A 15,124-nucleotide genomic window follows, 5' to 3' on the forward strand; every position below is an offset into this window, starting at 1 on the left:
ACAAACGGACAAACCACATGGAAAACATAACCTCCTTGGTGGAGGTAATAAATCTGAAGGAATGGATCTGTGTATTGTCTCATATTAAAAGGAATGAGTTAGCAGTATTTGATGGTGCTTTTTTTTCTGTTTTTGCCCACAGGAGCTGATTTTAGGAGATCTGAAAGCAGAGACTCTGTACTCCATCTCAGTGGCAGCGTACACCACCAAAGGGGATGGAGCACACAGCAAAGCCAAGCTGGTGCAGACACTGGGGATTGGTAAGCATATGCCAAGTATAGAGTTCAGCACACTGGATTTAGTAACATACTCAAGAATTGATCTTACAGTAAGCTGCACCACCTAGCAGTAAATAAACAAGCAAATCAATTCCTCCACAAGATTTACATGATATATGTTTTTATATATATAGTACGATTGATTTTCTACTGCCTACACTTTTGTTTGCAGTGCCCGGCCCCCCCTCCCTTTGGGTGCGTCCAGAATCTGGTCCATCAGTGATGGTGCGGTGGGCTCCTCCGGTAGAGTGCTCTGAGTCAGGCTCTGATAGCCGGGGGCCCCCAGTGGAAATCCAGGGCTACCGCCTACAGTTTGGCCTGAAGAACACCACTTTAGACACCACAGTGGATTTCACAAATCGGGAAAAAAACTTCACCGTCAGAAACCTGTCCCCAGGGTCCTCCTACGTCTTTGTCCTCTCTGCGAAGAGCCGAGCAGGCTACGGAGACGTAGTGCAGCAGGAGATAACGGTTCCCATGTTCCCACCCTTGGGACACCCTAAAATACATGACTTTGTTAATGCCACCTGCTGTTCACTCCAGTTCTCCTGGCTGCCCCCGGCCCCAGAGGAGTGCAACGGCATCATTACAGAGTACACCATAGCTTACAAAGAAGCTGCGGGCCCCAAACCCTCTGCTGACCCTGGCCCCTCAGCCATACCAGCCCCCACTGCTCCCCCATGGCGGATCACGCTACCAGCGAGTGAGTCCAGCTACACCATCCTGGGCCTCAATCACAGCACAGCCTACGAGGTGCAGCTGAGAGCCCACAACAAGGCAGGGCCAGGCCCCTTCAGCCCGCCTCTGGTGAGCCGAACCCTGGCATTTGAAACAGGTAGGGCTGGCCTCAGGCCGCAGGAACACCCTTCACCTACTCAGCACTGGTTCAGCCTCACATCTCCGCTCCCTTTACTGTGGATTTCACTTCAAACCACTAAACTAAATGAAGTCTGGGCCAGTTCTTACAGGTCGGCCGTTCACCCGAGCACCTCAGAGAGGCCGTAAAATGCAAAGTCCAGGGGAACACGACTACTCCCCCCAATCTCCTCCACTCACTCACTTATACCTTCATCACCTACCCTTCACCACCAGTGGAAGCAGGCTGAATGCTAATGGATGTTTGCTTCAAGAGCACTGCTTATCACAAACCCTCAGGTAAAAGTCAATACAGGGCTTGGATATACAGTATCGAATACGGCAGGTAAGTGCTCAGTCTGAATTCAAGGGAAAGCCGGCGTCTGCTGCTGTATCTGCAGGTAAGCTTTTTTATCTGATAGACCTCCACTTCCACCTTTTCCAAAGCCTTTGCTGACATGCTGAATTCTGAGTCTAACAAACACAACCTTACACTCCGAGAATGTGGCATGTCACATTCCTGCAGCCGGTCTGTCGGTTGTTTGTACTTATTACTCTTGCCAGCCACTCTCCTCATCACCTGCCCATCCTCCTAACCATCATGTGTTCTTCCCCCAGTAACAAATCTCACTGACGTGTCTTCCGTCTTTACAGGTTTGCAGTAGGAAAGCACAGCAGCTACCAATTTGAATGAAATGCTTCATCACAAGTGACTGTTATTTTTTTGTTTGTTTCCTAGATGTGCCAAGGAATTTTTCGGTCAATCTGGCCACTAAGACCAGTGTTCTTCTGACCTGGGAGTTTCCAGAGAGCAGCAACCCCTATCGCTTTACTGTATGTCCTGTGCTTTTGATTATAATACCTCGCATTATCATAAGTTTCTATATATTTAGTATGCATGGCCCAAACTTGAATTATACTCCCAACTGCGGAAGTTTAACCCTTATAGCAACTATTGTTCCAACTGTGGCCCGCTGGCTTTATTCAGCATTTCATGGAGTAGGGCTTTAAAGGGTTACCTGTGTGTTACTATATATAACACAACCCTCTAAAGTTTAATAATTAACACGTCAATTCAAGTGTAAAACATCCCTGAAGACCAAATTGATTTGTGAATGGAATAAACTAACACGATGTAATGTGTTAATTAGTGAGCTTTAGAGGGGCTGATAGATGGAGTTTGTTACCTTTGCAGAGCCGAGCGAGCTGTTTCCCACAGTCTGTTTTTGTCTTAATGCTAAGCTAACTTAGCTTGGCTGCTGGTGGTAGCTTTAAATGTGAGTGGTATCTAGCTTCTCATGGTAACCCCTGGGGAAGAAAGGAAATAAGCATAACTCTCACAAAATATAAAAGGTTTTATTTAACCTTCCTGTTATGTTCGTTTCTCAGAAACAGCAATTATGTTCCTGCATCAATTGGACCTGGGGCATATTTAATTATCCAAAAGTGTCAGAACCCAAAAAATCCCAATAAAATTGTTTATATTCCATTATTAACTCCATTATTAACCATCTCAATCAATAATTAGTGCAGTGGTGTTCTTTACCTCTCACAGATCATGGTTCAATGAGGATAATTCATAAGCCAAGCAGAGGAAGTTTCATCCCGAAAAAATACTTTTTTTTTTTAAACTTTGAAATGGGTCAGTTTGACCGGCAACATAAAGGAGGGTTAAATATGTTGTTAATTTGGGCAGTGTGGCAGTACAACTTTGTAATAAACCCTTGAAGAGAAAATAAAATACATTATTTTGTATAATTCCTCTATATTTTCTAAATAATTACCAGCTATTTACCTGCTTATCAGGAAATAGCAGAATATAATTATTCAATGATGGTGGGGTAATTTTCTATAAGTTTTGTGGTAAATATTGATGTAAATTAAACTTGCTAAATTTCACCTAATTACCATGAAATTTGCAGACCTGTAAAATAAAGTGTTACCATTACCATCAAAGGGAGTGTGAACGTGTTACAGTACAATAGGTTAAAACCAGCATACAGTCTATAAATAGTCATCTAGTCAACACCAACCGTTTCCCTCCAGGTGGAGTACAACAGACAGAAGATGGAGGTGGACGCCCGTCTGAGAAAGGCAGTCATCCCAAACCTTCAGCCTGACACCAGCTACGACTTTAAGATCACCTCTCCGGAGGGCAACATGGGAGGCCTTCGCCACCGAATTTCTGCCAAGACCTCCCCGCCAATCACCATCCGCCGCCCTGAGATTGACCACACCCGAGACACTGAGACCACAGTTACCATAATCCTGCCATCGCTGGAGAGTCGTAGTCCTGTCAAGTAAGATTTACTATTCTGAAATAGTCATAATGGTTTTCATTTCATAAAACTCGGGTCAGATGATCTCTAAAGGTGACTGGAATAATAACCAGTCCTGTACCTGTCAGCAGCACCTTACAGCATGTTGACTGGTCAAAACTGAGGCACATTATTTGAAGCTTGGCAAGATGGATTTGTGATCTAGTGATCCCACAATTCTTCCGTGATCTAGTGATCGGCAAGCACTTGAGATCCTGCACTATATATAGTTTTGATAGGGCTGATATAAATTTGCAAGGGATATAGTTTGACGTGTTTTGCTATTGTATCAGTACAACTGGTGTGATGTTGTTTATCCTCCTCTGCTCCCACAGGAATGTGTATGTTGTTGTGGTTCCACTGAGGAGAGCCCGCGGCGTCATCAGACACCTCAAGAGCCCAGATGAAATGGACCTTGAGGAGGTGAGAACCACAACAATGACAACACCCACTGATGCCTGTGCCTGGAAGGAGGAAAAGACCTATAAACACACACACACACACACACACACACACAAACCCATTGCTAAGAACTCCTGGCAAAGCTTACCCTTTATAATTCCATATCAGTGTTTAAACATTAGTCATAGATATTTAAACGTCTCATTTTACTTGTCTGTGTTTTCCCTCTCTGTGTTTCTCTCTTTTCCTCCTCTCTCCATCACTCAGCTGTTAAAAGACATCAGTCAAAAGCAAAGGGATTCTCGCCAGCAGAAGCAGGTTGACCTGCGGCGGGCTTACATCACAGCCCGTTTCACACCTGCCACCCTGCCGGCCTTCTTCACCCTGGGGGACCAGCTGGACTACGGAGGCTTCGAGAACCGAGCTCTGGAGCCGGGGCAGGAGTACGTTTTCTTCATCCTGGCTGAGCTCAACTCCACAACCGGGGTACGAGTCACATCTCCTTTCTCTCCGTGTTTATGACCACTCCCTCATTCCCTGCTGCCTGTGTTTCTGTGCTGCAGGCTGTCACTATACATTGTAATCAATATGGCCTTGCTGCTAAAACAATAAAATGCACGTCAGTCAAATCGTTGTAAGCAAAAGGCAATAACCTTCACGTACTTCCATCACCACTGCTAATAAAGAGTGAGTGTACCTACTGTGGCAGGAGAAGAGATATTGCCCTGTGCACTGCACTGGATCGTATATATGTGCATTTGAATTGATAGAGACGTAAATATACAATTTTAATCAGGATAGATTTTATTTTTTATTAGATGCTTTCTATTAGGAACAATTTCAGCCCCTGGGACGCTTTTTTAAAAGTCCTTCACAACTAATAAAAGGGCACTTTATTCTGTTTATTGTAATTATAGAGACACATAATGTCAGTGAGCTCATGTACACACACACATGTAAAACCAGTCATGTGCAGTTCGGCCACAATTACAGGAATGCCTTTTCAATCTCATGCAATCCAATGCAAGAACTCTGCAATGACGACTACCTTACAGGGTTACATTTTGTTGAGATTTGGTAAAAGAGCTGTGGGATTGATTTCTCGGGGGTGCATGGTGTGCATAATTTTTTTAATTAATTGCTTTTGAGTGTCATGTGCTCATGTTGTTTTATCCACTGTGGTAAACAAAATTACTAAGAAATGCCAAAAAGTACACCCTTCTTTCTGATTAAAAAAAAAAGTCATACTGCTAAAGCATCTTTTTTCGCATTTTTTCATAGTTTTTCCTAACAATGTGCCTGAATGTTTCTTCACAGAAAATGTACGTAGCCAGCCCCTACACAGACCCCGTGATCGCCCCGGACTCAGACCCCCAGCCCCTGGACGCTGGTGATGGTCTCATCTGGGTGGTCGGACCTGTCTTGGCTGTAGTCTTCATCATCTGCATCGTTATCGCTATCCTCCTTTACAAAAAGTGAGTGAGACGGATCAACTCTTTCTTTGAGAATTTTTAAGGTAACACAGTGTGAGTAATTGATAAGACAAGATAAGATAAGATATGACTTTATTTATTCCGCAATGGAGAAATTTAGTTGTCTGAGCAGCTCAAGATACAGACACATAAATATGGAAGACAGAATAAAGAATATAAACAATAAGACTTATGCATACATTCTATACACATTATAAACATACAGTTCTGCTATTTGGCGTTCATTATTAATACATTATTTTTTGTGTTTGTTTGTTTTCCTGAAAGTATTTTGCATTTTGTAGATATTGCACATTGGAAAAAATATATAATTTAGCATGTTAAATAGGTTAAATATGTTGTTGCATGTAATGGTATGAACATCAATGAATAAATAAACATAAATTAAAATGTAATGATAAATGTATAAAGTAATACTTCACCCTTATAATGTCCACACACACACACACACACACACACACATATATATATATATATATATATATATATATATATATCACAATTAACAGAGGATTGTGTCTGAAACCAAAATTATTCAAACTTTATGGGTGACTGTGTATATGGACATTTTAAGGGTGTTCCCTTAAAACACAAGTATTCCTTTAATACACATTTGGTGTTCTAGTGAGTATTTAGGGAGTATGTTGTCTGTGGGAAGTAAACTACACTGTCCATATTCATGGTAATGAGGGAACACGTCAATCATGCAATTGTGTGGCTCATCGACATGTTTTTAATAGTTTTTGTACAACAATGGAGCTCTATGGACAAAGGAATAATCTATATCAGGCTGTACAGACAATACTTGTCAGTGCTGTACGAGTAATTAATTGGTAGTTTTGTTTTTTTTGAAGTTTTTCTGACAATAAGAAGAATATTGATTATTTCCCGCCTTTATTATTAAAGATACATTAAATTTCTGTCTATCATGCTCTGCACTCACATTCTGCCAGCAGCTCCCACTGATATTTCTTATACCGGGGTAGTTTAACATTTGACTACTCCTCCACAAATGCTCAACTTTTTAGCCTGATATTTATCAAATTTGCTCCAATTTGGAAGTTTGCGCTCCCCTTCAGACAGCTCTGAAACAGCCTGACCCTGCTACAGGCCTGCGATATCTGCTGCAAGCCATCAAGCTTTTGAATACTAATGCAAAAATATTGATTTTCCTCCCTAACAATCTGTCTGTTTCCTTCCTTTTCTTCCCCTAATTATTCCTTCCGCTGCTCTTGTTTCACTGGAAGCAGCAAACCTGACAGGTAAGATTAAACCAATGTCAAGCTCTTTGTTCATTTTAACCCACAGCAATTACAAAATACGGCATGTTGTACAGAGAACTTGTACAAAGCCGGAAAATATCTGTAAATGCACTATTTACTCGATTCAAGTAGCCATGCTAATGATTTGTCACCACTGAGTGTGTGTTTTCTCCCTGGTTGTTTGCATGTGCTAATTGCTCTTTTGACTCACTTGTGTTTGAGCAGCAAGCGAAAGGCCTCTGAACCCGGAACTAAGAGCCTTTTGAGCAACGCAGAGATGATGGCACATCACCCAACAGACCCTGTGGAGATGAGACGCATCAACTTCCAGACTCCCGGTATGGAGCACGGACCCACACAGGCATCCAAACACACACTCTGTGTTTGCATACTAAAGTGTACTTCCGATTGCTCATCATTTGATAATGAAATATTCATGCGACTAATTTTAACTTTGGTAAGATTATGCAGACAAGATTGTGAAAGTACTCCTCCGCATCACAACCAACCTGGCAGCTTCCAGCCGTTTCTGAGATCAAAATGGCCGGTGCCCAGGTAGTACAGTCAGTGCTTAGTCACGGCTGAGTCATAACGGTGTGACAAAATCTGATCATCTCCGCTCGCCCACAGTCCACATGCCAGGCTGCAGATAGCACACAGGAACAGACAGGAATCTGTCTTCTTGATGTCTCTTAGTCGCGTTAAACGGTCAAAGTGATACATCAGAAAGTGAATTGTGGGTTAACTGTGATCATTTTTAAAGGAATCGATTCTGTTTCTCGCCCGCATAACCCACAAAAACCCCCACTGTGAACTAACTGCATGCATTTTGCCGCTCCCCACCCCCTACAGAGTGAGATCTGACAACACAGCTGCTTTGGTCGTGGCGCTAGGCCCGCGATGCTTTGCTTTCACTTCTTCCATTAAATTAACAGCGTCCAAAACACACATAGCCTGCAGGAATTGAATCACTGTTCTCACTATATTTTCAAGGTTGCAGTTTATAGAAGTCACACCAGGTCCTTGTTGAAAAAAGGTGGAAAGATGTGTCACCGTGGAGAAAGGTTTAGTGCTCTACCTGCTCCAGGATATATAAAGTCAAATGACACCACTTTTATTTAATCCATAGATTTTTTTTACATTTTCGTGGGAGGCAAAGTAAAAACCCACAGAACAAAGCACTTCAGCTCTTCCCTGCCATCATATGAATTTTTTATTCTCATGTGGCAGCAACCCTGAAGCTCCCACCTCACCCACTTCCCCTCTCCTGAGATTTGTACTCTTGAGATGCTCGGCAAAGATGAAATTTGTTTCCAACTAAACCGGCTGGTGCTATCTGAGGTCATTTTCGGTCGTGACAGGAGCATTTTGTCGTGATTACCTGTGGGTGCTGCAGTGCCGGGGCTGACGGAGAAAATAACTGTGATGATATGAGTCTGTCTTTGATAGCTGAAGCTGCAGAGTTAAATGCTTTTCACAGTGCATCGACATGTATTACAATTCAAGAAACATTGAGAATGCATTCTGACTTAAATAGATTGTGTTTACCATGTACAAAGCAGTGTTTCTTTGATTTATTGTTGTAGCTATTTGCCTTTTGAATGGACAATGGATCGCTATAGCTTCTCTTTTCTGGCTCCAGCTGTGAACAGAAGCGACTGTACGAGGAATAGGTTGCTCCCTTTGTGTTTGTGTGTGTGTGCGAGTGTGCGTGCGCGCAACCCTCCTAATTAGTGTTCTGTCTGTGTTTGTTTTCTCTGAGTCGTTGCTCCTCTGATCACAGAGAAAGCAATTTATCAAAGAAAAACAATTTACAAACAAACAAGACTCGCCTCACTTTGTCCTCGCACATGGATCAAAATTGATTTTCTGCCTCAGCGTGTTCCTTAATGATATGTGATGTTCTCTGATTGTATAATTATCTTCACGTCTTTGCATATGAGTGATGCCGACCTGCAGTAATTTAGGTCCTTCAGATGAAGCCTGCGTCACCTCTGACCCCTTGTTGTCGCGCAGGAATGATGAGCCATCCTCCCATCCCCATCAGCGAGCTCGCTGAGCACATAGAGCTGCTGAAAGCCAACGACAACCTGCGACTCTCCCAGGAGTACGAGGTGAGGAATACTTTATTATTCCATATGAATTAATAGATAACGTCGTTATTGTTTAGAGATGTTAAGCCTTTTAAGCCTCCGCTTCATAAAGCAAATCTTATTTAACATTTATATCTCGGTGTGCAGATTATATATTCATGATTTATTCAGTGTGGCAATTTGTTGCTGTTACTTGTCTACATTACGGAGCACTCTCTTTCCATTATCCTCAAATGCACTACTAAGTATGCCACCAGGCACTGTTAACGTGTGTGTGTGTTTGCCGCTTCTTCCCAGTCCATTGACCCGAGTCAGCAGTTCACCTGGGAGCATTCAAACCTGGAGGTCAACAAGCCCAAAAACCGCTACGCCAACGTCATCGCTTACGATCACACCAGAGTCATCCTGGCTCCCATAGAAGGTGAGGACGAGCTGGAAAACAGCGAGTTAAAGGAGATGTTTAGAGATCCTAATGGGAGAGTCTATTTGTGTTCAGGGGGGTGAACAAAAAGAGGGGGGGAGGGAGAGAGGGAGAGCTGCATGATGGATGAAATCTGAAATTGCAAACAGTGCTTGAGACTGGCTGTGTGCAGTGGCATGAGACTGACAAACAGCGCGAGTGCATTCAAGTGCAGCCAGCACTCCTCCAGAACAAGAAGGGGGAGAATGGATTTGATCTGCAGCTCATGAATTTACACCGACAGAGTCTTGTTTGTTTGTTGTCGTCCGCTAGTCATCCCGCAGCCGTCTGTTGGAAGCCGCGGCTGCCAGATACAAGCAGTTCGTTAGGCTGTTTGATGTCATACACGCAGGTTAATTTATTATGTCGCTTATGCAGATTGCAGTTTAGCGAAAGCCTCACAAGTGTCTCGTTTGCAGGTATCCTGGGGAGCGACTACATCAACGCCAACTACATTGATGGCTACAGGAAGCAGAACGCTTACATCGCTACCCAGGGGCCGCTGGCGGAGACGTTCGGGGACTTTTGGAGGATGGTGTGGGAGCAGCGGGCCGCCTCTGTGGTCATGATGACACGCCTGGAGGAGAAGTCACGGGTAGGAAGCCAGTAACCCACTCACCCCGAATAAATGTTTTAGTTTATCTGCATTTTATAGTTCTAGGGGCTGTTTGCTTACAAGCATTGATTATTACTGAAGCCAAAACTTTTCATTCAGTCTTCATTACCAGCAGGTGTCTTGGCCAAACAGTTAATATCATCTCTAAAGCTCACTCAAACCACAAAACACTTCAAACATGTCTCAAAATGAGCACATCGTTTCACTTAATTGACTGCATTAAAACAAATGTAACAAGCATGAATCAGAGATGCAGTTATTTGCTTTAATATTCCCTTTTCTATATTTTTGCATATAGCCTTTTACTTGGGAAAAATAACAGTAAAAAAAAAATCCTGAAATTCCAAGGCCCCAAAACTGAACAAAATCATCAATCAGTTTGTTCGGTAACGGGACAAAACACGACACCTGGGGCCCGTTTCATAAAGCGAGTTAACCACAAAGCTTTCTTGTTTCTGTAAGGCTGACTCATTTTCAGTTTATTTGTTTCCATCAATCGAATTCAACACATTTCAGGCTCAGTATCTATGGCAACTAATGCTGGGAAATTATCTGAACTTGCTTTATGTGTCCGAATGAACAGAAAGTGACTCAGACTAACCAAAATAAGCCTGATTTATTTTGTAAACTCACTGATGGAACAGGATGCTGGCGTGCTTTCAGATGTAATTGCAGTCAGATTTAAATATGGTTTGTGCAAAAATGCAAGAAATGTGAATATGTCTAGTTTAGAATATCTTTTAACTCTCACCTAAAAACAGTGTGTATGCATTTGAAGAATGTTCTGAAAAAACATGTTACTATGAATATGAAAAGAGTCATAGGCGGATTATGAGACGATGGGCCCCGGGGCACAGACATGCAAATGCCCTATTTTTGTGTGTCTGTGGTTGTTTTGCATAACTTTGCAGTCATTTTGTGTGTGTTTTTTTTAATCTTTTTGTGTCTTGTTCGGTTGTTTTGTGTGACTTTGCTGCCATTTTGTGTGTCTTTGTGGTAATTTTTTGTTTCTTAGTGCTAATTTTTTATCTCTTTGTGTTCAGTTTGTGTATCTTTTTTTATGAAATTCTTTGAGGTGAGGAGACTTTGGGCTCCTGGGTCTGTTTCAAATTTTCAAATTTCAAATTAAATCAAATCAATTTTATTTATATAGCCCAAAATCACAAATCACAGATTTGCCTCAAAGGGCTTCACAGACTGTACATGGTACGACATCCTCTGTCCTTAGACCCTCACATCGGCCAGGGAAAAACTCCTTAAAAAACCCTTTTAGCAGGGGAAAAAAGAAGAAGAAACCTCAGGGAGAGCGACAGAGGAGGGATCCATCTCCCAGGACGGACAGACGTGCAATAGATGTCGTTGTACATATAAGAATAGAAAAATGGTTCACAGTCTGACCCATAAAGTCTTGTGTTTTGCTGACTGTGTGGAGAGTTTTGACACTGTGACTTCAGTTTCATGTTTGCAATTCAAAGAAACACATTTGATGAAACTGAAGAGGAATGTTGCTTTAGTTCTGTAACTGTAATAGTTGTAGTGAAACTGATGTTTTTCCTCTGTCTGTGCAGATTAAGTGTGACCAGTACTGGCCAAGCCGCGGCACAGAGACCTACGGGATGATCCAGGTCACCCTGCTGGACACCATGGAGCTGGCCACATTCTGTGTCCGCACCCTTTCCCTGCATAAAGTAAATTATCCTCCTCTTTCCTCTCTCGCTCCCCATCTGTATCCACCCCTTAACTCACTGCTTTGCCCTTTCCTCCAGTAATTACTGTCATATCCAGAGAAATCAGCTTTGACCTCTTGAGTTTACAGTTATGAACCAGGAGCAACAGGAGTAATCACGACTGTCCACTGTCGATGAGCGAGAAGCGCGTGTGGGCATGCGATGGAGAATAGATTAGTCTGGGCTACATGGAGTGCTCAAACCAGGCCAGCCTCCCTGTGTCAGGCTCTGAGATTTGATCACTGTTGGAAGCAGAGCACTTTCTTACAGCAGAGGGCCAATCTAGGTCCGCCAGACTAGCGTGTCTCTCTGGCCTACTTGCAAACACAGAAACTAGGCCAACTGTAGCTTCCAAGTGTGGCAACGCTTCTCTAAAATTTTGTTGATGTGTTGTGAAGCATCAAGTTTGAAGATGTGTCATACAGTAGAAAATTATTGCACTGAAAATATTAAGCAATGCTAGTTGTAGTGTACAATTTAGGTGTATTTGTGGTCTTTATATGATCTAAAATTATGCCTTTAATGTAGCTGCGACAATTAGTTGACAGAAAAATATTTTTGGTAATCAATTAGATTTTAAAGTTGGTTATTTTTCATGCAAAAATGCCAGAAATTGCTTTTTCATCCTCTCAAGTAGACACATTGCTCCTGCTTTTCTCTGTTTTATATCATATTAAACTGAATTTCTTTGGGTTTGAGACAAACAAAACAAGAATTTGAAGACATCACTCTGGACTCTGACAACCTGGGATGGACACGTTATAGACCAAACGATTAATCGAGGAAAAAATCTGCAGATTAATTGATAATGAAAATGAGCGTTGGCTGCAGCCAAGTTATACAGTATGTATAGGATTTTTTTTTTTGCATGAAATAAAGGCTTCTTGGACGTTTTTTTTAAGGACAGGTAGTCATGGCTTGTTTGACTGGTAATAATTAAGATGGAGTCATGATTAATGGAGATATATCCGAGGAACCGTACTAAAAATTGGTAAAAGTGTCATTTCCCATAAATTTCTTAATAGATTTTAAGTTTAATTTTCTTAATAGTTTTAAGTAAAACGTTCAATAATGCAAAAGAGATAAAGCTAACACATACACATGTACAGACAGGTCTGACTTTAGTGATGGTAAAGCCACAATTTTTATTTCGTTTTTGGTTGTCTCTTGTGTCAGAGTGGCAGCAGTGAACGACGAGAGGTGCGTCAGTTCCAGTTTACAGCCTGGCCCGATCACGGCGTGCCAGAGTATCCCACCCCCTTCCTCAACTTCCTCCGCAGGGTCAAAGCCTGCAACCCTCCTGACGCTGGACCTATCATCGCTCACTGCAGGTACAGTACACACACACACAGAGGTTTATCTTCAAGAGATTGAGTAACATTTAGGGAAATATGCTTATTTGCTTTCTCATTAGTTGTGGGTGCTGTTTCTTGCTATAACTTCCTAGTGTTTCTGTTGGTTGAGAGGAAACCTCACTGCAATGAAATGACCCCATAAAGTCTCAGCACTCGGCCAATAAATATTCCAGTGCACAGCCACTTGATAACCTTAACCTTTTTTTTTTATTTTTTTTATTTTTAATGGATTAAACAAGTGCAATAAATGTGATCATTACAGAGCTTAAGATGAGCTGGAAGCTAATGAGCCGTTATCCCAAAATGTTAAAGTATTCCTTTAAATTAAATATCAAATATAATATCCTGTTAGTCAACTAATTCCCTGTTTATCTCTCTCCCTTTATTAGTGCTGGTGTTGGTCGCACTGGCTGTTTCATCGTCATCGACGCCATGCTGGAGCGCATTCGACACGAGCGCACAGTGGACATCTACGGTCACGTGACCCTGATGCGCTCACAGAGGAACTACATGGTGCAGACGGAGGACCAGTACAGCTTCATCCACGAGGCGCTGCTGGAGGCCGTGGCCTGCGGGAACACCGAGGTCGCCGCCAGGAGTCTGTACTCCTACATGCAGAAGCTGTCCAAGGTGGAGACCGGGGAGCACATCACCGGCATGGAGCTGGAGTTCAAGGTAAGGGTGAAGGTGTTTAAAACAACTAAAATTTGTCCACAACTGACATTTTGAATCATCTTTGGTGGAAGCGTTGTCTGGGCTGAGCACAAATGGAAAGTTTCAGTATCGGTCAAACTGTAAGTTTTTCTTACTATATTTAGTCTTTGCACACATGGGACTACTCTTATGTTTTTGCAATAGACTCCATAATCATTTAGGAAAAACAGTAGTCCCATTTGCCCAAGACTAAATATAGTATAAGAGGGAAAAAAAAGGCTGCATCTAAAAAACTACAAGGAGCACATTCAAGTATTTGGTATCTATGAACTCAGAACAAGTTGAATATCAAAGCTATGCTCACATATGCAGTGTAAGACATTTAATAAACAGGATGTAAGCGTTTTTTTCTCATTTTATAAAAAACATGATAAAAGTGTGATGTTTCATGTGATCTAGAACATTCAAAGTTGTACAGTTAGATACTTGCCCAAAGTATGTTTGACAAATGTCATGGCATTGTTCCTTATCATATTAAATATAGTCTTTGGGCACAATTGGGTTGGGCTTCGCCAACAAAATGAAGAGAAGAAAAAGAGATTTATTTTTGCATCCGGCGCGCTGCCTCATTCTGGTAAACTGGAAGGGGTCTAGACCTCTTTGTCATGCCAGATGGCTGGAAGATGGACTGTTTCACTTAAAGTTCCTTAAAATAAAATATACCCTGCAGGGAAATTGGTCCAAATTATATCGCGCATGAGTACCTTTTTAGAATTACTTTGATGACTTGATTTATTTAAAGTACTGGCATGACCAATCCTAAAAAATAGGTTACACCTCTGGATTAGTATAGTCTTCTTTGTAATAGGATTATCACTGTAGGTGTAGCTCTTTTTGAATAAGAATTATAATCTGTGTCTATTATTTTGATTGTTTTGAAATGTCTTATTCTGTTCTGTAAACACCAGAGAATGTTGGGGAGGCTTGGTTGTGGGGATTTGTTTAGTTTTTAGTTATCTGTTAAATACCAATACCAAGAAAGGCAAATAGCATATATTTTGTATTCCTCTAAATTGGGACCCACTAGAATTCATTGCCCTTGTACATTAGCTAACCAGGCTAATAATCCTGAATAATCCTGCACTGTTTCACGCCAAATCAGCTTCATTTTGCTACATAATATCCTTCAAAGATTAAAAAATATATAACACATTTGCATTGTCTCTTTCCATGCAGCGGCTGGCTAACACCAAAGCCCACACGTCCCGGTTTGTCACAGCCAACCTGCCTTGCAACAAATTCAAGAACCGACTGGTCAACATCATGCCCTACGAAACCACCCGCGTCTGCCTCCAGCCAATCAGAGGCCTGGAGGGCTCTGACTACATCAACGCCAGCTACATAGACGGATACAGGTACGTTCTCATCCTGAATACACTAATGTGACCTGATCCCCTCGTCGTCTTATGATGGCTCGATGAGTGAATGGATTGGATAGGTTTTCAGCACAGTGCTTTCACCTGTCACGTCCTGTCACATCTGTCATTACTGTATACATGTTCCCTGTATTTGTCTCGCTGCACGGCACTCGCTCCGGTCACACTGATGAGT

The 15,124-nt window shown here is 42.1% G+C and overlaps 1 protein-coding gene across 1 annotated transcript in view; it reads left to right on the top strand.

The window, feature by feature from the left end:
• Positions 1–15,124, top strand: part of LOC131979850 (receptor-type tyrosine-protein phosphatase S-like) — an 87,713-nt gene that overhangs the window by 65,662 nt on the left and 6,927 nt on the right. The window contains exons 15-30 of the mRNA XM_059343903.1: positions 143–260; positions 451–1,113; positions 1,873–1,967; positions 3,186–3,433; positions 3,787–3,874; positions 4,121–4,339; positions 5,171–5,328; positions 6,597–6,608; positions 6,834–6,946; positions 8,625–8,722; positions 8,999–9,122; positions 9,581–9,756; positions 11,346–11,465; positions 12,681–12,835; positions 13,249–13,534; positions 14,750–14,928. Coding sequence (XP_059199886.1) covers positions 143–260; positions 451–1,113; positions 1,873–1,967; positions 3,186–3,433; positions 3,787–3,874; positions 4,121–4,339; positions 5,171–5,328; positions 6,597–6,608; positions 6,834–6,946; positions 8,625–8,722; positions 8,999–9,122; positions 9,581–9,756; positions 11,346–11,465; positions 12,681–12,835; positions 13,249–13,534; positions 14,750–14,928 — 2,852 coding nt within the window. The remainder of the gene's footprint in view (positions 1–142; positions 261–450; positions 1,114–1,872; positions 1,968–3,185; positions 3,434–3,786; positions 3,875–4,120; positions 4,340–5,170; positions 5,329–6,596; positions 6,609–6,833; positions 6,947–8,624; positions 8,723–8,998; positions 9,123–9,580; positions 9,757–11,345; positions 11,466–12,680; positions 12,836–13,248; positions 13,535–14,749; positions 14,929–15,124) is intronic.

Source organism: Centropristis striata, chromosome 11 (assembly GCF_030273125.1).
Source record: "Centropristis striata isolate RG_2023a ecotype Rhode Island chromosome 11, C.striata_1.0, whole genome shotgun sequence".
Classification (NCBI taxonomy): domain Eukaryota; kingdom Metazoa; phylum Chordata; class Actinopteri; order Perciformes; family Serranidae; genus Centropristis; species Centropristis striata.